The sequence below is a fragment of the Harpia harpyja genome, chromosome 5 (assembly GCF_026419915.1).
Source record: "Harpia harpyja isolate bHarHar1 chromosome 5, bHarHar1 primary haplotype, whole genome shotgun sequence".
NCBI lineage: Eukaryota > Metazoa > Chordata > Aves > Accipitriformes > Accipitridae > Harpia > Harpia harpyja.
In genome coordinates, this window is record NC_068944.1 from 5,053,939 (window position 1) to 5,081,626 (window position 27,688).

The 27,688-nt window shown below is 42.5% G+C and overlaps 1 protein-coding gene across 3 annotated transcripts in view; it reads right to left on the reverse strand.

The window, feature by feature from the left end:
- EPB41L4B (erythrocyte membrane protein band 4.1 like 4B) overlaps window positions 1-25,854 on the reverse strand; it is a 173,736-nt gene extending 147,882 nt beyond the window's left edge. For all 3 annotated transcript variants that reach the window (XM_052787703.1, XM_052787702.1, XM_052787704.1), the window contains exon 1: window positions 25,543-25,854. In XM_052787703.1, the coding sequence (XP_052643663.1) occupies window positions 25,543-25,827 (285 nt within the window). In that variant the 5' untranslated portion in view covers window positions 25,828-25,854. The remainder of the gene's footprint in view (window positions 1-25,542) is intronic.
- Between the last annotated feature and the right edge of the window lie 1,834 nt (window positions 25,855-27,688).

Here is a 27,688-nt window from a genome sequence, read left to right on the forward strand (position 1 = left end):
CATCAGATAATCCTGGAATGTGGGTTCAGCTTTCACCTGAAGCACTGCTGCTTTATCACAAGCAATCAGGCCACTTTCTACATACTCAAAATGCTCTAATTTACTGAAACTTTGAAATTCTCTGCTATCTGGGATTTTAGCACCTTTACTGGCAGAAAAGTATTCCGTACCCTTCCAGTTTATTTGGGGGAAAAAAATGCTATTTATCTGTGCTAGCTATGCCATCATTCCTAAGGCTCCAATTGTCTCAGTAATTCATTCTCATACATGAAAGCCCCCCCTGCCCCACCCCAAATTATTAAACTGGTTTTGTTTTTTTAAATGCAATCAGCTTTCAGGAAAAGATCTACTGTATTCAGAAAAATCAAACTGACATGTAAATATTTATGTGGAATAAAATTAAGGGTCCTTTATTCTAAGAGCGTAACTCCTTAACATCTTAGAGTAAGTACATCAAGAAAGTCACCAAAATGAGTTTTCTTCCTGGCATGTGTGTCATTTAGGAGTAGAAAAAGAGAACAACCAGGAACCAAAACAGGTGTCACTAGTAAGAGCTGTAGTGTAAATGTCTTTTTCAAATTGCACACACAAACACAAGAACAAACAACATTCCAGCCTCATTCAAGTTTAAATTAAGATTCAGAATACCTAAGGGCTGGTATGAAAGCATCCATTAATTCAGCTTTTTTTTTTGAGGGGAGGAGGGGTAAGACACAATCTCTCATTTATTTAAGCAGCTATTCAAGAAAACTGATTATCTTTCTAAGGGAATGTTAATTCCTCTATCTTTTCATTCAGCGACTGAACAAGTCATACATACCTGTATTACATAACAGGACTGAGGCACGCACTCAAAAAAATAAAAATCTTTTTGGATGCTTTCAGCAAAAATTTATTAATAAGGCAATAGATTAAAAAGAGATGGAAGTGTTTGCACTACTAGGTCCTTTACAGTAGATAATATCACAAGTGCACAGTGAACATGCTGGACTATTTGTCAGAGTACAACAGAAGTAGAAATCTGCACCTTAGCTTGAAACATAGCAAAACCTACCCTGTAAGTACATATGCAGGTTCTGAAATCCCATCTGATTATCACAGGCAAGCATGGTACCTGTGCAAATTATAAAATTTCTTGCCAAAGGCCATTTGTGATGACCAGACAAGGTTACAAAGCCATCTGCAACTGATGCATCAAATTTGCGTGGATAGTGCTGTGATTTCCTCCCCCTGCCATACACAAACATTTAGCCATTAAATAAAATCAAGTCTGCAGCACAATTAGCATAAAAATCATTATGTGCTTCTGTTAAGTTCTGGATGGCTAATTATCATACAATAGATTACATTATGACATGAAAAGGCATATACCAAAGGTTAGAATTGTGAAATTTAGCTGCTGTTTCCATGTTTATCAGAAGGCAGGCAGGAGATAAGGGAGTCAAAACCTCATTTTGGTTTCAACACCCAGCAACATTCCTCTGTTCTGAACCTGTGCTCACCACAGCAGCTTCTATGCCCTCCCTCACTCTTGGAAAGAGCAGAACATGGTGCCACTTTGTCCACAGGAAAAAAGCTCCTCGCTGTTACCTCTCTTCAGTAACTGGGTCTCTATAAAGAAAACACGTCCCTGTGGATTCCATGTCTCCCAGGAGAGCACCTCGGACTTTTCAGACAGGATCCAACTGGCACTGTCCATGGAGACTGCTCACCTGTGCAGAACATAGACTCTAGAACTTCTCAATCACCCCAGATGCGTGCAGCTTCTATATAAATGTAGCTTAGTCTCTGCTGTCCCCCTTCCCTTGCTCATGCCTCATCTCTGCACCGACCGTGCTGAAGAGGAGGAACGTAAGCCAAGTAAGACTTGCGCAGAGTCCGAACAACCACAGGTTGTGCAAGATCTGTTCCCTCACATTCTGCCTACTCTCATCCCACCTGTGGCAACAAATAGTAAATCTCAAAGTCTGCAAGATAAGAATCGGTTGAGTCTTAGCTACCTTTAGCCACCTAAATAAGAACAAAAGAACTGGGCTCCTGCTGAATTATTTTGGGGAAAGGAACACCCAGGATGAGGCAGCAGCCCTGCAGACATCCAATACACAAACACTGTTTTATGCAGACAGAAAGTGCCAGGACTTCTTTTTGAAGTGGAAAAGAGCACCTCTGTTAGCTAGCAGTCTCCTTGGACAAACCAGGAACAGAGTCCTCATTTGCTCATGCCTCTCCTTACCAACAAAACTAATGGACCTAAAGATCTCCCAGGCATAAAAGTAACTTGGGAAAGAATGAGTACAACTAACATTCTCGTTTAACTGAAACAAAACCAACATGCTAAGCAACTGGAAAGTGTAGGAAAAGGAGGTAGAACAATCACAGCAGCACCTTAACCCAAGTTAACTGAAGCAGACAGTGGCTTACCTAGCTCTTCAGACTGAATTGATTTCAGGGAGTAAGCTTCAAGAATGAGCAACCGAAGACAGTACATTAGCAGGGCTCAAAATCTGCTTACTATATAGGCTGTAACACTGGCAATACAAAAATTGCTGAAGACACAGGAACTGGAGCTAGCATAGAACACCCCTCCTAGAAATTTAAATAGTGAAATGTAAGGGATGAGCTCAGGTGGAAAACGCTTACTTCTATCAGTAATGCAATCTTGCAAAAGGTTTCTGTTGCATGGTAGACCTGTCTTGGTCTATTCTTTCAACAAGCCAGTTTCCAAAATGGAAGACGGTGAATCTGAGGGGCATCTAAATGCTGTTGACTGCTAGACTAGCACTGACTGTCTACTTTTATCAAATCTCCACCCCCCAAACCGTACTTAAAAAGAAGTAGGCATAGAGAAGACTGGGACAACAAAGGCAGTCTGAAGCTTGACACCTGCTTCAGTAGTTTCTCTGTAGAGAAACAGATCTACACCAAATCTGAACTACGGAAAAGAAATTCATTATGGCTGGCTGCGTATCATCTGCCAAGATAGTCTACCAGTGTTTGTTCTGGGCAGGTGAAAGGGCTATTAAGATATTACTGTTTGCACTGCCTGCTTGCCTCCTGACAAGGGTGGAGCACCGGAATAAGCAGGTCCCAGCTTGTTGGCACCACAATAAACTCAGAAACACATATCTTACTCTGGTTCTGTCCAGAAATTTTAGTTGTGTCTTCCTGAGTTTCAAGTACAGTGTTGTGGAGTCAAACAGCTCTCTGGGACCAAGAACTGGAATGAAATAGGACCTAGAACATGGTTTCAAGAAGGGGAATGCAAGAGCATATGGGCTATATACATGATGCTACTGGACAAAGAGAACACAATCTCAGTATGCCCAAAAAGTACATTATGAAAAAATGGATCCACGCAGGTAAAAATACTCAGTTATGAACTACTACAGTTCACTGACACTAGCAATGACATACTTTCACCACAAGCCCCTATTTAAATAGCAGCCCTGAGACCACTCACATTTACTATCAAGACTGATAGTAGACCACCAGATCAACTTGCTCAGGTCCCTTAATTAAGGTGACACACTACAACTTTTCCTCAAGTGTCTCCCCCCCCTTCCTTACCTCACACCCTTTGGGAAAATAAAATCATCATGCAACAGTTAAACATCCTTCCAGTGTCACAAGCAGCTATCTTACATTTTCAGTATGAATGAACACTGGCCTTGTACTCATTTCTAAGGCTCATTTACAACACAGCTGGATCAGTTCTTTCCTAGTTCATTTGCTTTCAATAGGGGCTTCATTCTCAATTCAAATGACAAATTGCTCCAGCAACCACACATGCACATGGCTTCCTCAAGCCTGGCATTTATAGGTTTAATAGAGGCTTTTAAACTGCCGATGTTTTAATTACTATATAACAATATATACATGTTAATTACTTTGGAAGACCTGTGCAAAGTAGACAAGCATTCGACTTTAATACATAAATATTGCAGCCAAGGATGTTTTAGCTATTGAATAGAGTTCATACTGTTGATTCATTTCATCTTTGATGCATTTTCCTGGCAAAAAGCTTCTAACAACATGAACTAAAAGAACATAATCCCTTAAACATCAGGAATAAACCCAACTCTGTTGACCTGAATCTGTTCCCATCAGCTTCCTTTATCTGAAAATTGGCACTCATGCTAAATGGACAATATAAATAACAGCATTTAACGACTGGTGTTTTCTTGATAAGCTGCCTCTACTTTTCCAAATCACTCTAGGAGAACTGTATTTGTTAATGATCTCATTCAGATATTGCACCCTACTAAATACTTTCCTTCGTGCTCATTTTGGGCTGCCAGAATTCTTCATTTCACAAGGAAGACGGCACAGTCATCCCAGTTTCTCAACAACGTAACATCATAATCTGTACTTTATCTTTGCTGGACATTTAAACTGTACAAAGTGCTTGTGAAAACCTTTATTACCAGACACCAGAATTACTGCAGGAGGGAGGGGCTAGGAAGGAGAATCAGGATTGAAGTATGTTTCAGATATGTACTTTGCCTGCATTTGGTATTAGCAAAGCGTAACATTCAGCGTGATTAGTCAGGAAGCACGAGTCCTGCTTCATTCTCTGACACTGGCAGAAGTGCACTGAGGTGATGACTGTCAACAAAGCGAGCTTGTGATCTGGAGCCATAAGAGGTGCGCACATGCTGCAGCCAGCCACCAAAGTCACATTCTTATTGCCTTTGCCCTTCCTCTCACTTTTACTGCTCTTTAATTCACGTGACATTTTAAGTTAACACAAGGTTCCCAACCTTTACACCACACCTTCCACAGCAGAGGCTGTAGTCTCATTAGTTTCCAGAAACCTTATCTCAACCCTGATTTTAAAAACTAATGTTAGCATAACATTTTTAAGGAAAAAAAAAAAAAATCTAACACCAGAAAATGCAAGCATGACAGTTCAACCTAACTTATATAAAACAAAGATCCCCTGGCTGTCTATAAGAGAATCTCTGTAGTGAAGGCAACCAGAAATTATTTGACTACTACCTGACCACAGGAGATGATTATCCTAACGATAATGACATCAGTCAAGTTTTGCCTTATCAAAGAATCTTTTTCTTTCAGGAATGCAAGTCCGGCTTTGACCACAAATCTTTTCTTTCTTCCTCCAGTACTCCCCTCAAACTAAACAAGTACACCCCCTACACTGGAAGAACAAAGGCAACTTTTATTTAGAAAAAGAAAAAAAAAAAAAACCTTATCATTTATATTCCCAAGCTCAGGTTTGCTTTTATATCAAAGACAGTTTTTCCAACGCTGTGCTAAGTCCTGGTGCCAGTTTATTTATCTCCTGATTTAGAAGTAAGTTTTTATCACTCTGTAGATCTTTAGGTCCCAGAGCTGTACTTGGAGTTTCCTTTGCCCAAAGCAAGTACAGAACGCACCAACATGCAATTAAGATAGGAAGTCAGGAACCAGTCATTAAAAATTCACGTGAAGAGCACAAGAGCTTCAGGAAGAGAATGTAAAAACCAAAAATTGTTAGGTGTCATGAGTTTGGTTTGTCATCACAGCCCATCCCCAAATGAGTCATGGTAACTCAAAACAGAGATCATTAGATAGTCACAAAGCATACATAATGAAGTTTTATTGAACAACAGGTGCACTTCAGCATTATTAGAGCAAAAACACCCAAGTTACTGCATTCTGTAAGCATAAGATCACTGAGGAATGCAGTAGATTTTATTCAAATTTACCAAGCATTTAAGTACTTAAAAAAACCCAAACCTTTCCCAACTCACATCATCTGACATTTGTACCTATTTCTATGCAAGTTAGCAAACACTTTCAAATTCTTAAGGGTGGGGAGAAACCCACACTTGACAACCTCAGGTTGATTTTTTTTTTTTTTCCTAAAAGCGTGCAGCAAATTGAAGACATATTATTTTTTTGTCAACACTGCTGCATGAGCATGTAAATTCAACGTGTCAAAAAGAAGAACAACTATGCTGAGTTGCATGGTTTGTAACATTCTTTCTTACTATTATAAACAAATTATGATAAATTACACAGGCTTGCAGCAGAGTTAATGCAATCTCTGCCTTTAATACAAAAATATGAGAGTTCATCTTTGTTTAGAAAAATGCACTTCGAATGGATTGCTATAAGCTGTTCGGTTTCTAACTTCGGTATTTTGCCATTAATCTTTTCATGTGTTAATGCTTAACATTCCATTTAACTAAATCCAAATATCACTAAGGTTATAAAAACCAGTTTAACCCACCTTTTGACCATTATTCTTTTACTGAGCTTTAAGACACGGTCTTATTTACTGGAAGGCCTAAGCAGAACAAGTTGTCAAATCTTTTCCCCCAGGTTAAACAAATACTGCACAGCAAAGTACCAAACTCCAGGGCATCATAAAGGTCTCTACTACTTGACTGTCCGAGTAATACTTTATTTGCTAAGTCTCCATGGAAGCCAGTTTACAACAGTTCTCCTCATCTAATCAAAACAAATACAATAGTCCTACTTTGCTTAAAGTATTGTCTAAAATTACATTAGCAGTCTGAGGTTGGCAGCATCACTTTTCTGCCTTTGTTCTTAAAAGACGCTTTACAGATGATAGTCATAAGGTATGCCTTCCACAGAAATGAAGTTTCCTCTACAGGTCTAGTTTTTGAAGGAAACAGAGTCCTCAAAAAAAGGATCCCAGATAAAGTTAAGACATGGGCGGTAAACATTTCTCCAACACACTGTCATCAAGTATCAAAACCACACTTCATATCATACAAAACCAAGTTCCAGCTTTGAAACATTCCTAACAAAGATGAAGTTCAACACAAAACGTCAAGAGAAAAGAGTATGCTTCTGGAGATGGGGGAAGGTAACTAGTGTTTGACCAACTCATTCCCCATACTTATGCATGTATACATTCTGTCCACTAGGCTGGAAAACAATACGTTATGAGCTCAGCGCACCAGAACAGAGAGCATTTCAAATTCAGAGAATGAAACACGAAGCATATGGAACTGCTGCAAGGACAATCACTGGGGAAGACAGGTTAGCTCTGTTAGAGGGATACCAAGACAAAAATCCAGCTACAGCACCAGTCACATTAATGTACAGTCTTCAATATATTGGCCAATGCAGTTGAATCTGGTGGGAAAGGATTATCACAGCAAAATAGCTGTCTCCTGTGTCAACAGCATGAAATGTGGAGAAAGCCGCAGTGATCCCTTGGCAGATTCTTAGAGGTTTACATATCAAAATAGTGGAACATCCATGTCTTTCAAATAATGCTCAGGAACATGTGGAAAAAGAACAAACTACAAATGACACTAAGAAAAAGTGATACCCCTCTCCGATCCTTACCAATGAGAAGAAAACCTAAAAAATGGTGGACCAGCCTGAAAAGCAGCTCTATTTAAATGGTATCTTTGAGAAAAGACATGATCTGAATTCCTTCTTTTGAGCATATTCTTTAAGTTCTGTTCAATCTATTACCCACATACAAAGCCACTAACAATTCAGGTTACGCGTCATGCTGATAGCAAATTCAAGACTTGGATGACAGCTGAAATCTTGATCATAATTTACTGTGACAACTTCATACTAAAAACATCCAAAAACAAAGAAGGAAGAGGTCTAGTTTGAATGAGAATCAGGTTGAATTTGAAGGACGACCAGCTTAGAGACAGAAGGAGAGAAGGAATAGAAGAAAGGAAAAGAAGAGGTTGTTCTTCCTCTCCTTGGATTCCTTAACATAAGATTCAATTAACAACATTCAACTCCACAGCACTACAGGAATGGCACTTTTCCGACCAAGACTATCCTTGAAAAAGCATATAAAGATGGTAAATTAAAATACTGGAAGCAACTAACTTTACCATTTTCTAGTCTGTAGCTAGTTACCCAATGCAAGAAGTACTATAAAGCTTTTACACTTGGCGCCTAGCACACCCAACTAAAAGCAAGAAAGTTTCATATTTAAATGCAGAAGCTTAAAAGCAGCATTGGCAATAAGCAGAGAAAGCTTTCCTTTTCTTTCTAGAGAAAAGGAAGGAGCTTAGCTACAGGGTTTTAGCAACCCTTAGGGCCAATGCAGCTCAACCGAAAAGAAGTACATTGAGATTTAGTTGAGATACGTCAGTTCCCTACCCTTAAACACCTGGTTATTACAAACCATATAGAAGCTTCTATACATATACACATATATATAAACAAAGTTATAAACACACAAATAGCACAGTGGGCTGATTTGTCAACTCTATCACAACTGCAGACAGCCCTCATGCTACTAGTTTATCTGAACTGCAGACTCTGAACCTAGCAGTTAAGGGTGAAACCAATTTGACAGAAGTCTGCCAATTTACAAGCACATGCCTACTTCATTAAGACTGGTCAAGTTGTAAATAAAGTATATTAAAGCATTTTAGATGACGCACAAGATGCAAGTATTGCATTTAAACTTTGCCTATTTTGATTTTTTTTTTTTTTTTTTTACACTGACAGAACGAACTGGTAATTTGTGTGTTTAGACAAGTCATACAAATTCAGATGAGGACTTTGTTTCCTCCCCCTCAGAATCAGCAGAGATGTTTAACAAAAGTCTCAAAGCAATCAGAGGGCTTAACTTCATTAATTTGGAATTGCCTCCCCAACCTCACCTCTCCACCCTATTAACCTAAAGCACTTGGGCTGCGGGAATATCAAACCAAATTTCATCCATCAATTTGAAAAGTTCATGACAAATATTTGGTCTTCTGTGTTACAAGTGTGTAACAAGTCACTACTACATACTTAGAATACCTATAATCTGACTAGGTTAGTTGTAGCACAGACAGAATTGTATTTTAGTAAATTATCAGCTTTGTCTGTGCTTTAGCACTGTTCTTAACTAAATTCTTCATGGCCAGCTTCATGTAGAAAGCTGTAAGTTTTTAATTTAGGCTTATTGGGTGTTCCACAAGGAAAGCTCACCTCTTCCACCCTACGAGGTTATGACAAGGCAGTCACCTCAATCCAATAAAGAATGTCAAAGCAAAAGGAACTTTGTACTGTAACACTGCAATACCCTTAGTCAACTTCCAGTATTTGTGTAAGGTGAAATTCTGCTTCTAGAACAAACTCCAGATAAAAAGGCACTACAGCTGAACTTATTTCCTCAATCTCACATAGTCAAGAAGCTTTGCATCTACAGTCTATGTCCTATGTTTCTGTAGTTTATCAATCCAATTTCTCTTGCAGACAGTGTTTCAGATCCCATTTTGGCCAGTATAAAACTCAAAATTTGTTCCTGAAGTACATCTGTAGTAGTTTCCAGGGGCTTTCCAGACAAAAATCCCTACAGAAGAATACTGTGGATGCAGAAAGAGCAGTCCAGAATCATACCAAAAAACCTGACAGGGGAAGCGACCGCTGCTCCCGGCTTCTCGGAGAACCACAACAGTGCTCGACTCCCATGACATCTGTCACACTACAGGCATAGGGCTGTTAACTAAAACAGCGAGCTCATGGTAACTACAAGAGCAAAGGATTTAGCGACTCTTTGCTGGTGAAGCATGCTAGAAGAGTAGACTTTCCTTATTAAGATGGAGGCCCAAACCGGCACTCTTGCTGCAGCTGTTGAACAGATCAGTACTCTCTACAAAGCGCATGCTCCCATGACTCTGCTAGAAATCGCCATTTCTTCCACAACGCAAAACATACGCTCTTATCTCAGTCACTGCAGTGCTGTATCTCACGGTTTAAACTCGTATCTGGTTGTTCAACAGACAGGCTAAGACACAGGTGCACACCCGTCCTTCTGCCAGTTTAGTCGCAGAGCAAGACAGCTAAAGGCAGTAACGTCTTAGGCAATCTCCAGTAATCTTTTTGCAGCAGTTTATCAAAGCCTCAAGTCTTTCTGTCCAGATGGGAATTACAGATATTGTCACCTTACTACCCAGACAGTATAACACCTCCAAAGATGCTTTGGGAGCATCACAAGAGGAGCAGCAAATGCCTGCAGCTTAAAATAAATAAAGAAAAAAATTAAAATTAATCAAATCTTAAATTTGAAACTTTCACCCATGAACACTAAAACCAACACCTCCCAGCTCTCTGGTCAGCATGCGTTCACCCTTGAGCTTCTCAGACCAGGAACTCAAGCTGATCTCCCTCACCCTGCAGTTGCAGCACAATGCCCCTGACTGTACAGGGATCCAGGCATGCATGTACACAAAGAAGCACCAGATGGCCTGGGAACTCTGTTTTCTCAAGCATTTTGAAAATTGGATTTATTCCACAAGCCATCAGAAGAACACAACTAGTTGGTCATAAGAAAGAAAATCCTGAAGCAAAACTTTGTTTCCCTGGTTTTCCCCTCAAAAAAGGGGGGAGAAAAAAAAAAGCGCATGTTTATTCAAATGTTTAAAATAGTTGTCATTCTAGTTGAAACTGTCTTTCTAATGTAACTCGTGGATTTGGAGATAAAAGCCTATTTTCCACTGGAACTTTTTCAGCATGATCCAGAACTGTTCATTTGTGCTTTCAAGACATAAATAAACTTCCACCTGCTTCTTAAAGAGTGTTGGTTTAGATCATGTTCTTAAACAAAGTTTCTTTCCATGAATGTGACAATTTAATTATTAAATTTAGAAAATGCACCATAAAGTCAAACTCATCCACAGTTTGTTTCCAAGTGAGAGACTAAACTAAAAATAATTGAGGAATTAGAAATGTCAATTCAAATGTTTTATCTTTCTATTTTACTCACAATCAAGAATTACCGAGTGTGTACTAGTGGCAAGACTCATTTATGGAATACCTACAAATAAAGATTTACAATTAAACTCAGGCCACTTGAATTTTATGGATCCCTGACAGGTTAGGAATCCAGGCTCTGCTCAATGCAATGTCATTGTCCCTCAACAGCATAGCCTTATTTCACCTCACTTGCAGCCAGCCTCAAAGGGATAAGGAAAGTAGGAGTACTCCATCACAGGATATCCACATCAAGTAATGACTGTAAGAAGACCTTTTCAGCCCTGGTTCTATTTGAAACTCCACAGGCAGAACCTAGAAAAAGGAGACTTCCTCTAAAATTCCTAGAATCTTTCCAATTTCAGTATCAGCTTTGTTATTCTCATAAATTCTGGCTCCCTGTTAGATTCTGAAAATAAAAACTGGAGATGGCTGGGTCCAGTCAGCAATAAATTAAATAACAGCAGGATAATTTAAACCACTCATCAGAATTTTAAGAAAATTAAGTCTCATAAAACAAGTGTAACTTCTTCCTCCATAAGACTACGCTTTTATCTGATTGTGGCAATAAGGAACCTTAGAATATGTTTCTGCAAGATACCTGACTTTGGCACAGATGAGCTCTTGCAGATCCAGCTTGAGCTACTTGCCACAATTTCTGTCACCGAACCACGTTGCTGCAGCAACTAAGCATTTCTTCCCCACTGAATACTAATCTGCCTGACTTTAGCGGGGCAGACGAGGAGCACTCACATGATCAAGCTATGAGAGCACTAAGTACATGAATCAAACCATTCCTAAAGTGATTATTTATACCCTCAAGGCCCAACTCAACAACACAGGGGCTTTTACAGCACTTTTGCCCTAAAGAGCTCCCACGCCCTCTGTCAGGTTTTTCCTACTGCTTGCCCCCTTACTTATGCCATACCTTTAACAAATTTCTGACATTCAATGCTGCAAAAGCGTTTTTTACAGTGAAACATCCCTGGATCTGATCCCTGACCTGCCTTTCAGCACAGCCCCACAAACAACTGAAAGGGCAGGTATCTGCCTGCAGCACTAGGATGGGAACGAGAAGCCAAGAACTCTTTGAACTCGTATTGACCATGAAACACCTGTACTCTCAAAACACAGCCTATGAGACAGTCCGACAGAAGCAAGCGTAAGCATTACTAAAATAGATGTGTGTAGTCCACAATAGGCAGATTTAAAAAAAAAAAAAAAAAAAAATATCAGGATGCAGAACTGCATCAGCACACTGTAGCTGAATTCAGTGAAATCACAGGTCACACACAGAGGAACAGAAGTTTCGCTCACACTCACTAGGTCAAAGATAGTGCCCTGGATCTCAGCAGCACTGTAAGAACTCCGGTGCAACAACAGAAGAACAACTGACCATGAGCTCTCAGTGTAATACTACAGCCAAGAAAGTAAACACGAGCCATGAATGCGTAACAAGGGAACATTAAGTAAGGAGCAATGCCATTTCATGTAACATTCAGCAAACCATAACAACAACATTGCTGTGCTCAGCTCAAATGTCTGCACGTTATGCACAGTCAGAAAAAAGCTACAAAGAATAATTTTGAGTCTGAAAAGCATCTAGAAATAAATTTTATCTATTTAGACAATCAAAGATGAGACTAAGAGGTGGCTCGCATGTGAACTTCACATACCTTCATGTGGAAAATATTTTTCCCCATAGTCCCAGGACTTTTCATTGCATGCCTGCTCGGGTACCAAGACAGGGGATAACAGGGACCATGAAAATATCAGATACAATAAAAGACCTGTTATTATTCTGAAGAGTCCACGCACAAGCTGAATAAGTAACTGCTTCTCATTAAAGGCTCTTAAAGGTAGACAAAAGAATGAGATCCAAGGAGACAGCATATGCTAAAAAGTGACAGGCTTAAAACATGTTCTTGGAAGAAGTTCTGGAGACTGATCAGGGAAGGAGAACAGATTAAGTGTTCACAATGATCCTTCCTGACCTGAAACAAATCTACAGTTCAGAACCTATTCATTTACAAGCCATCCATATGACTAACTCTCCAATATAATTTAAAGAGCGATAGTCCAAATGATATCTAGGGAGAACAGTCAGTTGACTTCCATTTAACATCATCGTAACAGGCTTAACAGAAGATGTTAAAAGGAGGAACAAACAGGAACAGAGACAGCTGGAACCTCTGCTAGCCACTTACCCAAAGCAAATTTTCTTAGTTAGCAAATGTGGTAGCTCTGTTGAAAGTGGTGATCAAACTGCTGGGGCTTCGGGGGTGGGGGTGGCAGGGTGGGGAGGAGAAAAAAAAAAAAAAAAGATACAAACAGGTAACAATAATCATCTTACTGATTTTCTGTAAATCCTGCATTCTAACAATCCCCTTTGAAAAATAATTGCTTGTAAAAACAAGAAGTCCTGTTAGTATGTATGAGTTTGTATTCATTTAGTCAGGCCATAAGAAAAACCGTCTCCCTCCCTCCCTACTCAAGCACAAAAGTACAAAAAGAAAATGTGCGTCATAAACCCTAGCTACTTCAAACATCAATTCCATTCCTTACCGCCACCAGGAACCGGCAGCCTCATAAGGGCTTTTGAGATACAAAAGTCGCTTTGAATAACACCATAAATTCATTTAGCTCTGAAACCAAAGCTGCACGCTTGCCTCCTAGCACTAACTATGGGTGCCTGTTTCTGCATTTATAACCTATCCTTTAGCGATAAAACCACTCCAAGTTTATTAGCGTGGCAGGTTATGTCCACATATAGGACAGAAACAGAAGTATACCACAGAGGACACATTCCCTCATCAGCCCTGCACCCAGTCTCCCACTCCCTGGTTTGTCTCCTGAAGAGCTTCCACTACCATCTTTGCAGAGACAGAGGTTACCCAAGTTTGGAATTTCACAGAACATACTCTTCAAGCAAAGCAGGCAACACTCTTAGAAGTAGGCAAAGTGGTCACATCTTGTCCCTCCGGAACTGCACTGAATTCATATTTTGCCTTCACGGATATTTTTTCAGCACCACAAGCTGCTGTTGGATTGCACAGGGTCGGTCAACTACCTGGTTGGTTGTTGTTTCCAATGAGTGCTTTCACTTCATGTACAAGACCACAGAAACAAAAGAAGAACTTTGTTCTCCATCTCACCTGTATCAGCTCTGCAATGCAGACCGACCATTGCACCATTTTACAAACTAGTACAAAAGTCTGCAGTTTTCTAAGACTCACAAAAGGAAAAGTGGGAGAAAAGCTTTCTTCCCAGATACATACCGGGACTTGGAGTCTGACCCAATGCTCCTGCAGAAAAGCAGGCGGCACTATTTGGAGAGCTGCCCTCTGTAGCAAGAGCTCCCCAGGCCTGGGACTTCTCACAGGATCTATATTTGGTAGCTCCCGCAAGTCATTTCGCGCTGCTCTAGTCTTGACAGCCTTATGCTATTAATGAGGTTAGTGCATATGCAATAAACAGGAATTCGTACTCTTTAAATATTGCCCTATCTTCCTTGCAACCTAACCATTCATTTGCCCTGTAGCTTGCAAAAACCAGCTTTTTCGAACACCTTGCTGGAGACTTTAGTATTACTTAAAAGCTCTATCTGCCTTAAATTAAGAAATAACTTTTGACTTCAGTAAACAGTAAGATGCCTTGGAAATCCTTGCACTTCAGCTTGCCCACTTTCAACAGCCCCTGAAAGTCACAGGGAAGCCATAGAGGTTCTTCAGACTATTTTCTCTTCCTAGAAAGCTTCCAGCACTTAGGTTACTGAAACAGCTGGGAAAAGTTCTCCACTCCTGGCATTACACAAACGCTGAGAAACTGACAGTTGTAACAGGGAAAAATCTGCTTTCTGAAACAAACTTCTAATTAACAATATTTTCTATTTATGAAAGACTACATCTTTTTGCTTTGTCTGACAATTTTTCAGATTATGAACATGCTGGAAATGTTATCAGATGATCCGCTTCTCTCTGTCAAATTAAGATGAAACTCTTCTAGAAGAAAGACTTCTATCATTATCTAATACCATTAACATGAGGGTGTAAGAAATCAAGGTCCCCTTTCCTGGCCATAACCATATTCCTACAGCAAAATCTTTGCCAAAACAGCTGAACTTTTTTTTGAAAATACACTTTATGATCAAACATGAAAATACATCAATATCCAAGCACACAAACTGTAATATGAGAGTATCTGCTGGCAAATTTCAATAGCAGCAAACAAAACCCACTTGTTTTTGTTTCACAGTGCTGAATTTTTCTATTCCCATTCCCCTCCGAGGAATGCAGTCATCAACTTCAGTCTATTTTTTGCTAATATACAGACAAATGCTCAAACTCTTTCCTCATTTTCCCCATACTTTGTAAACATCTTTACTACTTAAAGCCAGAAATGACGCATCAGAAAGGTTTCACTATAGGATAAATCTATAATGCAAATTGTGCATCAACATGCTACACAGGAAAAAAGCAATTGTAAGCAATACCAGCAAAAGAGGGGATGGCTCAGAGAATTCAAGAGGAAAAAGAAGTGAAGGCAGTGGGTAATCTCTGCTTGTTTCCAATTCTAAATTTAAGAACACTAGAAAAACATTTGTTGTGCAGATTATTCCTCATAGATTGACCTCCTAAAATATATTAAGCACCTTTCATGAACTACCAAAATCCATCAATTAAAAAAAATTTTCCCCTCCAAGTCCCTACTGTTCACAACAAACAATTTGAGTACTGTTGCAAATATTTTGATGCCCCAAAGGCTCCCCCATTTTCACACCCAAAACCAAGGGTTTGATTTGCTATTTTACAAATTTTGCAACAGTTCATCCAACAGAGAAAAGCCAACTGTGAAATATCATTGTATGAGAGGAGGGGAGTGCAGGGAGACAGAGCAGACATACAGGCAGATGATAGCTTAAGCAATCAGCTTAAAGGAGAAAAGGAAAAGTGCTACAGTCAGCATTTAATGGCTTCACTGGCCTCTGTAAAGGGAATCGGCAATCCCTGCTGTCTTAGTAAGCAGGTCCCCCCATTAAAAAGAAAACCCATCAAAATCAACATCATCTAATTAACTGGAAGTCAAGACCAGGACTCCAACGTGCTACTGAGAGCTGCGTGCAGAATTCACTGTGCAAGGCAGACACTGGGCACACGTAAAGCCACCCTGCAGCTAGGTGTTCCGAGCCGCAGCTCACAACATGGCCTTGGCAGACGAGACTCGCAGGCTCAGGAGCAGTCACGGAGCAGGGCTGGGAACACTCCTCCTTGGAGCAAGGGGATGTCAGTAACAAATACGAAAACATCCTGCCACCCTCTCTCTTCACTGCTGAACAGCAGGGGAAGAAAAAGAAAAAACCTAAATGAAGCCCAACACATGAAATAGGAGGAAAAGGGAGGAAAAGAAACTTCCACAACAAACAAGTTATATTGCTGCTGTATTAAACCAACTCTTCCCTCCACAGAGCTACAGCAGGACGTCTGAATTCACATAGAAATACATCGGCATCCAAAGATCACAGCGTGAGAGAAGGTAAGCAGATACTGCCCACTGGACTTTACACTTCCAGGGCGCTGCCTACCCTAGTGATACGACCGATTTTGAAGAATACCACCACTCTTCACTTACTTGCTTAATTCAAAGAGATAACAGACTCATCATTCATCATCTCTCAAAGCAAAGCACTCATGGAAAGTTCATTATTCGGGAAGAATTTCTACTCAGTAAGTAGCCTGAATATAAAACCTACATACTGAGGATTTGCATCTCTGCTGAATAGTGATCTTTGTTGCGACACAACGATTGTACAGAGTACTGGCGTTTTCAGATCTGCTTATAAAAATGGAATTTCTTGGGTTTAGTCTTTTTACATAAGTGGAAGCCCTGAATTTAAAATCCTACCGTATAACAGCTCCAGGAACCACTAACAAGGTATGGAAGAGATTTATTTCAATGACAGAAACCAGCCTTGACCAATTCTGGATGGGAACAAGGGAGAAGGAAGAAAAACTTAATAAAACTGTTCCTTTTCGCAGAAAATGTGGAAACATTCACTTGCACAATTAAAGCAGGTAACATTTGGACATTAAGTAATTTTGTTCGGACATAACACCAACAAAAAAAGATGTGATGCAGTTAGCATGTTTATTTTATCCATCAATATTAAAATGAGAATCTGCTCACAGCCTAGGATACTGTTAAAGCTTAACACAGCCAACAGAAATTGCTTATCTATCATCTAATACATAACCTACAAGACCTCACATAGTGAAATGTACACAGTAAGAAATCTGAAACTTAAAAATGGGAAGTGGTTTCCTTGTTTAGTCTCAATTTAGGCAGAAAAAGAAACAGGTGTTTTCCCAGCCAAGACTGGTAAGCTACAAAATTCCTCTCAAGTCTACAATTATTATTATATATATATAAAAAACACCAATGAAAATAACACATACAATCAATTACTAGTACTATGAAGAACTACTGTCAAAAAGCATTACTTTCAAACAGCCACAAAAGAATTCATCCTTGGATAAGTCACCCTTGGAAACAATGTTGCAGTCTACAATAATTTAATTACAGGTCACAACCCCTAAGTTATAACACTGTGCTTTTCTAACTGTATATTTGACATTGGTATGTCCATACAAACCCAGGTTCTTCAAAGAAAGGACCTACAGTCTGCACTTATTTGTGTAGCGTTATTTGTTGTACTTCACAAACATTAAATTGGATCCTCTGTTAGGATTTCCAGTCTCTATTTATCATATAAACTGCACCACATGTATTAAAATCATGAAATACAGTAACATCTCAATTCAATGTGTTTTTCAGTATACTGAAAAAAAAAAAAAAAAAAGGCGACATTTGGTATTTGTTTGGATAAAGGATAAACTATCTGTGGTTCCATAACAGCAAGGAAGGGAAATAATCTGAATCTGTACAGATCAAAACCATAAACAGCCAATATAAATTAGCTCTTAATATTTTTCATGCTGGAGTCTGAACCTGGAACTTCAACAAGTATTTTGAAATAATCTCATCACAATATAGCTAATGGTCCACGACATATTTGAATTGATGCATAGAAATAAACGGAAATAGCAAGTCAAATGAAGAGCAGATGGTCACTCTAAACACTTCATTATCCTCCAACCCTTTTATTTCTAATGTGGAAAGAATAAAAGAACATTTACCATAGTCTGCATTGGAAAACAAATACTAAAAAACCCCATGTGTTTCTCAAGTAATTTAAAATACTAACCCAGCAACACTGTACCTACAGTTAACAGCTGTCGACTTCATCCTTCTAGCTAAAAATAAAAGAAATTATTTGTACTTATCCTTATGTTTTACTTTGCAAAGGGTCTACAGATTCAGTGACGTGTAAGTTCCCCCTTCTTCTCTCAACCTCCTTCCCACACCATTTGAGTTTTCAGGTCCGTTTTTGTTGTCTCGTATGAAACCATGCATTTTTAAAGTGAAGGAGGTTTAACCTTTGAATTAACTATTTCACCAATCACTACCAATGTTCCCCTAATGTCTGCTCTACAACTGGGAATGCTCAGGACAAGTGGTCACCTGCACCATTTGTGCACTGACAGACAGAACACTTTGCCAGTCAAGCTGGCTGAGCCAGCGATGGACCTTCCACAGTTCAGACCCCTGGCCACAGCTGGAAAATTGCATTTTTGTGGGGAAGGAACAGGACTGAAGAGCGTTCCAAATTTCCGACAACTGCAGGGAACCACAGAAATTATCTAAACTGGTAGGAGTGAATGGGACAGAGAACTGTACTCGAGGCCCTAACCAGCAGGCAGCAGACCTCTAGTGCTCTTTAAAGAGATCCCTCCACGGTGAACTGTTTCACAGCTTGTGTAGCTGCTCCTGGGATGCAAAGGGAACTGCTTTTACAGATTGGAAAAACAGAGCGGGGGGAAAAAAAAAAAACCGCAAAACTAAAAGAAATCTGCTCTTAATAAAAAGAAAATTCAGTAGGTATCATGCTAGTAATACAGATGATATCCACACAGAAAAAGTATAGAGACTTGCTCAGGGAGGAGACTGCAAAGGAGAAGGGTGGGTGGAAATGGCTGGGAATTTAAAAACAGAAGCCCTGAATAGGAAAATGGACCTATGCTTGGAGAAGGAGAGACACTAAATGAAGCCAGCCTCTCAGAGAAAGCTACGGGAAAAGAGATACTTACAGAGGGGCTACCAGTAGGAGCAGAAGGAAGCACGTGAGGAAGAAAAGCATGCACGGAGAAGCAAGGGTAGAGATAACCTGTCCCCTCTGTTTCAGAAAAGAAATGGCTAGACAATACATTCCATACTTTACATACCATTTCTAGTTTCTTCACCATTTCAGCCTGTCTCTTCCTGTACTACCTTCTGTAATCCAAACAAAACCAGTCCTCTGCTTGCTCTCCTATATGGGCTCCACTTCCAAAGTCTCTTTACTCTTATTTCCTCCCTCATAAGAACTTTTTACATGCCAAGACACCCTTTTTCCTCTTCAGGACCACTACTAAGAGCCTGAAGCTACAGGTTTGCTACCTAGCAATCTAGTCTGGAACACAACCGCTGGGAAAAAAAAAAAAAAAGAAAAAAAAAAAACAGCCAAACGTTAGTTGTACACTGTTTACAAATAAACACATATTATCTAACTGTTCTGAAAGTTTCCTTCTTACTGACCATCTCCATTCGCATCCATGGTGGTCTTCAGAGCATCTCCAGTGTTCATGACCGCGTAGTTAAGTTCAGTGCAAACAGCCGCTACTGAAATGCATTTTTGTGCTAACAAACAAGAGGCCCAGCCACATTGACATTTCACACGGTTACTTTCCTCAGCCTAGGTGTGTTCTAGTCCATTGTAAAGAGGCTTCCGAAAGAATACATACAACAACCTTATCTTCTACCCATCTCTTCAAACACATAAGCTCTCCATCAGAGAATTAGTACTAGGTGCTCATACTTTTATCTTTTCAGTATACTACTCCCATTATTGGCTTTCTCCCCCTCACTCGTTGTCAACTTCGCAGCAGTGATCCTGTTACCCTATCTATCTGTATTGCATTGAAAAATTACATTGGCTTCCATAAATAACTAAAGGAACTCACAAGCAGAATTTATCTAACATATGCCAAAACAAAACCCTGTTCACCGTCTCCCTCTTTTACTATGTACTATTGAAATGTCTTTTATCTGCTGCAGATTTATTGGGGATGTTTGGTGAGCACGTTCAGGGCCTAAAATTCCCTCTTCTCTCTCAAGAACCTAACACATCGTGCATTTCTGAAGCAAAGCTGCGGTCACATGCGCATACCCCACCTCATTCCTATTTCTAGGGGGCTGCGTATGTCCCTGGCTTTTAGTATCTGATTCTACTATGAACGCTTTTCACGCACCTTCCATATACACAGCAACGCATCCAAGTATACAGTACATGCATAACATAATTAAAGGCTACCGCCAGAAGACATCAAGTTCTAGCTACAGTTACTTGATCCGAGCTGTAAGGTAATGAAAAGGCATTTCAAGATGAGCTGCAGAAGCAAAATACCCAAGCCCTTCTAAAAAATGGAGCTTGATCAGTTTATGAAGGGGATTACAGGTGCTGGTGCCCGCAGGAGTTCATGAACATGAGAGGCCTTCCTAGTGCTGCAAATATGCTTTTAACATTTTCCAGCAAGTACTCTAATTTTATGTTGTTGAAAGGTAACTTCTGCATAAAGGCGGCATATTATCAATTTCGTAAGTGATAAAAGCTTTAAAGAATTAATAAAAAATCCTGTTCCCCATCTGATGTAATACATCTATTTGGGTGGGGGGGCAACTCCTCAGTTAGATTCAAGTCATTCTCTGGAGTCTCCTAAGTGTCTACATGCATATTAGTCCATTTCTTTAGAGTTAATATTCCTGAAGCGTCATTAGGAAATCACGTGTGATATAAAAGAAAGAAAAAATGAGTTGTACTTCTCTCCCGATATTTATAACTTTATGAAGTCAAATACACTAACCAGTAAGTACAAGATAGATATGACTACTCAAGAGCAAATTTAACATTTACATTTGAAGTAAGCATAGAGGCCAGATAGCAAATTTTGTTACGTTCATGTTACTCCAGCAAGAAAAGGATACAACGCATAGAAGATTAGAGACTACAAAAGGGTATTGAAGAACGTTCACTATCCCTATCCTGAAGCGTTTCCATAGCAGCCGAAACAATTATTAAAACAGATACACCAAAAGGAAGGCAAAGAAACAATACAAAAGCTATCCGTCTGAAAACAACTCACAGATCTGAAGAGTTGTATTTGACTTGTTCATTAATCCAATCATTAAACATCACCTACTTTCCAGTACATCACACAGGTCTTTGTAATGACGTTCACAGCAGCACAGAAATTTATCAGAGCAAGGAGATTTTTAGAAAGGAGTATTTATGACAGAGAGTGCGTTGACTGGCTGTGGCTTCATGTCACAGAAAACGTAAGGTATCCTATATCTGCTTTGCAGGATGAGGATTTCCGTAGTAGAGTAAGCTTACCATTCGGTCCCTCTTTTTTATCCCACTTAGGTTACACAAACCCAAGAACACCCTACATGTGTTCATTCCCCTCCTGCCCTCCCCCAACTTATCACAGAATACTGTTTTCAGTGGCATTAAGAAAATGGACACTAATTCCTGCTACCCTGGACAGTCCCACTGAATAGCCATCTTTCATATCCTCCCTTTAAGCTTTCATACAATGCACCGAATTAAAAATCAGAGACTCATATTTTAGAAATGCCAGCAACCACCTCTTAAAGTCAACAAAAATTTGGCTTTTTGGCCTCATCTGAGAGCCATCTATAAACTATTCCGTTTATATATTAACTAGCAGGCATCATCACCGCTGCGGAAATGTCAATGCGCTTTCCCTGCATTCTTTATGTAAGAACACAGCATCATCCATAACCAGTTTTTCCTCTCATTAAAGTCATGAGTCCTCCAGAAAAAGAGGCAAGATTGTTTTGACAGCAGTGAGCAAGTGGCCTTCCGTCTACCTACAGCCGAGCTACAAAATCCAAACAAGTAACAGCCTCCAATGTAAGTGAAGATGCAACACAAAAGATACTAAACAGGTTCTCCACGGTAAAAAGAAATACGACGATACCTATGTGAAAGGGAGGAAAGGATGGTTTCTAATTTAAGTATTTTTCTCCTTGTGTCAATCCTTATAACTAGATTTCAGATGTGCAGACGCGTGGTGTCAGGTCAGGAGGAAGTAATGACACCATCTATGCTCCCCCTTCCCGTGGGAAATCACCCCACAGCAACAGAACTGGTCAACTGCCACTCACTCCTATACAACGGATCCAACCTTAATAGCATCTCACATTCAATACAGGGCCCTGAGGAGCTCCTGGGTTTTAAAAGCCATCCAGTGCATTATTCTATTTAGAAAGAATACTTTCAAAGTACATGATTCTGGCCTTAATAGTGAACAGAAAAGCCAGCATCGTTAAGCAATCCTTGAAATTTCATGCGAGAAGCTGAGTACAGACACCATTATCCAGGGGTATCTACAGTGCTCAGAATAATTTTATGTTGACATTTGTATGGGGACAGCTGGGTAGGAAGCAAGTTCAGGAAAGCCGGAGAACACCTACAAGTGAAAGAGTACACAGCACCGTAGAGGGCAGGCTAGCAGATGGGGTAGTCCGAGGGCAGAGGACATGCAGTAAAAGGAATGAAGTGCAAATGCCCCAGAAGGAAGCGGGCGCGGAAACGCAGATAAAGAAGAAAGGTGACCCTGGTCACAATATTGCTATACAGTCTAGAGAAGAACAAGCTAAGGAAGGACTCGGACATCCAGGCAGATCTCTACTTCTGTTTCCACCATGAGCAGACGAGAACTTACCAGATGCGCAGTTTCTAACACAGATACTATCACATAAATGATAACCTTAACCCCAAAGATAGTTATCAACCTACTGACGTAGGATTTATTTTTCCAGTACCACCATCAGCCCCCGCATATGAGAAAACACTGTGGCAGAACCTAATACATTTAACCTAGACAAAAGTTTCAGGGTTTTAGCTGTACTTGAATATTAAAAAAACCAAAACCATTAAGTCAACAAAAAAACCTGAAACTTTTTTTCTACACGTATAGCTAAAGTTTTCCCTCAGTCATGTCTTTTCTGTCATTCCTCCACACAAACAAATAGATCCGGTAGTCTTTAAAAATCTAATAAACCTTTCAATTATTTCTAAGTCTTAGATAGCTGCCTAAAAAGTTGTAGTTGCAAGAGTATCACATTCTAATAGCAACAAGGTCCTTTTTCCACTGTAAAGACAACTGGGGTGTAATGTTAGCAGGCAGTAAAAAGAGCACTTTTTACAGATGCCAGTACCTCCCCAAATAAGTGCCTGTGAACACAATCAGCAGCACAGTAAAGTCCCCTGCCAATTAACTACACACTTGATTTCATGGGTAAGCTGCTCACTGGTAATAAAGCCCACACTCCCTCCCTTTCAATAAAATTTGAGCTGAAATGGGAAGAAAACACCGTACAACATTTTTTTTTTCTTTTTTAAAAATAGAAAAGATGCTACTCAATTCATTCAGCTTAACCAGTCCTGTACCACAGCTTCTGAGTATTAAAGCACGTTCCTTTTCAGGCCCTAATCCCATAAAATCTAGAGCTGCAAAGCTCAGAGAAACTTTACTGATCAATTTCTATAAATGGTGCAACGCCTCTTTCAGTTTTTCTAACTCTCAGCGTGGGTGTTACTTTCGTGAAAGAAAGGGAAAAAGCATGAGGAACAGATATGTAATTCAACAGAACCGTTTTTAATCCTCAAAACATTGACAGCTATTACGTGCTCCAGAGTCCTCCACCAGTCTAGGGATTTCAGTGAAAAAAAAGCCAAAACCCAAACCAACTTCTTTCCCTGTCTTTGGACAAATTAACTACAGCCACCACATGTGCAGCTCACATTCTGAGAACACTGGCAGTCTAGGCTTTGTCTGGAGGTGAAATTCAAGCAAGAGTGCTCCACGGCTGCTTTACTGGACCAAGCAGATACTTCCATATACTTTCAATGCTCAAGGATTAAGAAGAGTGCTATTACCTTATTTTCCGACGCTTCAAAACCACAGACCGTCTTAAGCAGGCTCTACAGCAAAGGCTGAACCCTGATAAATCAGAGGGAGTATAACCTTAAGCAAAATATTTACTGAGCTTATCTACATAAACCACTAGAAGTAAATCCTTCGCACGTCGATAACATTCATCAAGTCTTCTTTAGAAAAGGTTCGTGCTGAGACGTTAGAAGGACTGCAGCAAGTTGCGAAGGAGATGGGAGGGGAAGAAATGTATTAGCATTTCCAATATCTGGAAATGCGTGATCCAGGCGGTGAGGCAAGGGAGGCCTGATAATTCTGCAGCAAGTATCTCTAGGTGGCTCCATTCACATACTTCTATATGCACTTGTAAGAGTCTTACTCCATCCCTTCGGTTTCTTTTAAGCAGAAACCAGAGGGCTGGCAAATTCCACGTTTTAGTGAAATGATGCCAGTGTATACAGATAACTATTAATATGAAAGGCACCTAGCAAGATTCAAAAGGTACTCTTGAAAAAAAACCCACTCTCTCTTTTACACTACAGGTTGTCACACTCGTTATTAGTAAGTTCCCCCATCTGTTTTTGTAGACAAAGCTCACTGGCTGGCGATTATTTGGGTTGAAATGGAAAGATGATTACATGTTTTTCAAATACGATAAACTTCTGGATTATTTCACGGGAAACCTGGCTTTCAAGAGGGAGGGAAAGGGTCAGCAAAAAAAGGACAGGTATAGAGTATTTAGCAGCCGTGAGAGCGAAAAGTCTGGCAAAACCTAAATTCTGCAAATTAGCAAGATACACCGCGCGGCTTCCTTTAACAGAGACGAGGACACACAGCGGGCTCCGGGGCTGCCGAAACCCCTACAAACGCGGCCCAACTTCACCAAGCAGGCAAACGCAAACGCACACACGGCTCGGCAGGCCGGCACCGTCCCTTCCTCATTCCTTCAGCGCAGCACCAGGAAAAGGGGAAAACTTCAGCTCCGGCACCGGCCGGGCCGGGCCGCCCCTCACGGCCGGCGGGAGGGCGGGAAGAGAATCACCTCAGGCATCCCTCAGGGGGAAGGCGACGCGCCACACACGCCCGAGCGAGGCCCCCCGCAGCCCTTCGGCCAGCCCCGCTCCTCTCCCGCCGGCAGAAAGGCGGTGTGTGTGTGGGGGGGGGGGGTCAGAAAACAAGAACGAACGAGGCGGCTCCCCCCCCCCCCGCAGACCCCCGCCGCCCGGCCTCGCCTCACGGCCGCGGCCTCGCCCCGCTCTCCCCGCCGGCGCCACAGGTGCTGCGGGGCCGCCCCGGCCGGCTCCCCACACGGCAGCCCGCCAACCCTCCTCCTCCAAGCCGTTGGGGGGGGACACAGAGCGGTAGACAGGGACGGCCCCTCCGGGGAGAGGCGCCGCGGAAGGCATCGCTGCAGGGGGGAGAACGGTTGCCCACCTCCACGCTCGCTCCGGGGAAAAAGGGGGGACGCAGCCGGCTGCAGCCGGCGGGGAGAGCGGAGCGGCGGTCATGGCGGGGAGGGACGCCGCGCACCTGGCAGCAGGTGCACGCAGGCGGGGATCGGCGGCGGAGGGGAGGAAGAAAGTAGCCGGGCTCGCCCGGAGAACGGCGCACGCTGCGCGGCCGGGGCTGGGTCAGCCTGTCAGCAGGACGATGCGGAGGAGGGAAGAAGGAAGAGGGGAGATGCAAGCGCTGTTCTGCAGGCAAGGGGAGGCGAGCGCACGTTACTCACCGGCAGCTCCACGCTGACTTCGGTCCCGTCTAGGAGGAGGACGCGGCACTGCAGCACCGGCTTACTGCCGCCGGCCGCCGGGATGTGGACGGGCGCTCCGGCGCCGTGCACGACCCCTCCGGGGTGCGGCGAGGAGGGGAAGCCTCCCGCGGCGGCGGCGGCGGCGGCTCCTCGCAGCCCCCCGTCCCGCTCGTCCCCCTCACCGCCGAGCCCACCTCGCCCGGCTCCTCGCCCGTAGCGCTGCATCGACCGCCGGCCAAAGGTCCTGCGCAGGAACCGCAGCATCCTGGGGCGCCCTGCCCGGCCGCTCACACCCCCCCCCCGCCCGCCCTCCCGCCCCGCCGCCGCCGCCGCCGCCGCCGCCGAGCCCGCAGCTCCGCGCCCGGCCCGGCGCCGCCTCCCACAGCAACGCGGCACCAGCGCCGCCCGCCGGGAGCCAGGCCGTCCCCGCCGCCCCGCTCCGCCTTCCAGCAGTACGGCGGGGCCGGGCCGCGGTCCCTCCCCCCGCCAAACCGAGCGCTGAGGCGGGGGAAGGCTGAGCGGCGGGCAGGGGGAGCTGCTGAGGCGGGCGACGACGGCACGGCCACCTGTGGGGGCGGGCGGGCGGCCGCCGGCCCCCTGGGCCCGCCGCCTCGGCCCCGCTCCTCCAGCAAACTGCCCCGGCGGTTGGGACGATCGCGGCGGCCGTTGGGGCGGCGTCTGCGCGGTTGGCTTGCCCCTCGCCACCGCCCCCCGGGCCGGGGAGGAGCGGCGGGGCCTCCGGCGGGGCCCGGTTTGCCGCTTAGCCGCCCCTTCGGCCGGGTCGGGAGAAGTTCGTAGCGAAATAAAAACGGATTGGGGAGAGCTAAGGAGGCCGGTGCGCGGACACGTCTGCCCCGGTGTGTGCGAAAACGCTCCCGCCTCTGCCGTTGCGATCGATCACCGGTGGGTTTAGGGAGAACGGGTTCCGCCGTAAAAGCGAGGCACCCTCTCCCCAGACCCTCCCGGGGTTTCGCTCCCTCTCGGTTCTGCTGCAAGTGAGGGAGGAGTACGGGTTTATTTCAGTGCCGTAGCAAATCCGTAGGCACAAATACTCCCTCACGCAGTCGCTCCTGCCAATAAATTAAATATTTATGTATTCCGTGGGAGCACGTCTGCTGAATGGCCATGTATAAAATACTGGACCCGAATCGCATCTCGTGGAAGCAATCAGTGGGACTAATTCTATCACCCTATGGTCAGACGTGATCTAAGGGGCTTTGAACTGAAATAATTTGCTGCTTCTAAAGTTTTCTGGGTTTTTTTCCTGGTGTGGATTTATTTCCCTTAACCTTGCTTCCAGACCAGTTTACACAAGCATTGTCCTATTAGGTATTCGGAAAGCCTGCCAAAATGTCTCGGCTTGTCATTTTTTATTGAGACTTGATAGTATTAGGTAACTGCCTGCTGCTTCTGCATCCTTTTCCGTGTTTCTTCAGTGCGCTGCATCAGGTCTTGAAGTGTCTCATCAGCCGAGACTGTCACTAAACTGCATGATCTTTGGCAGGGATGCATCTGCAGCCCTTTCGGCACTGTAGAGCTGCATAAAAGAGCTTTTACAGAAGCAGAGTGGAAAGGTGCTAATCTTTGCCTGCTAATGCTCACAATCAAGAGTAGACACAACAGATTATGGGTTTTTTCCTAATTTTTTTTTTTTTTTTTTGCATTAGGAGCAGAATTTGAATTTTCTTTCAGATCCTGAATGGTGCAGCACACTGCTTTGAGCACTGTAAAGGTATCACAGTCCCACCAAGCTCGTTTGCGTACCATATGCAACACAAATGATCCTAAGGGTTGGAAATTCAGCAGAAATACCGTTGTCTCTTGAGGGAGCTACAGCAGTTCTGGTGCTAAGGAGAGTGGGGTGGAAGGGAGGTCTGGCATCACTCAGGACTGGCCTGGCGGAAAACCGAGCGAGTCTTCTGCAGTGCTAAAAAGCTTCTTTACTCAGGTGTGAGACTTCAGCCCTTTGTCTCAACTTCTGTCATGAAAACAGAAGTCTGCTATTTTAAAATACATAAACCTAGGCTTGCTTGACTTGCAGTAGCAGCACACACGATACGGGCCAGTGGCAATACCCCAGAGGCAGTGCTGTATTTACAGAACCGCCATAGAGATGCTGAGGTCC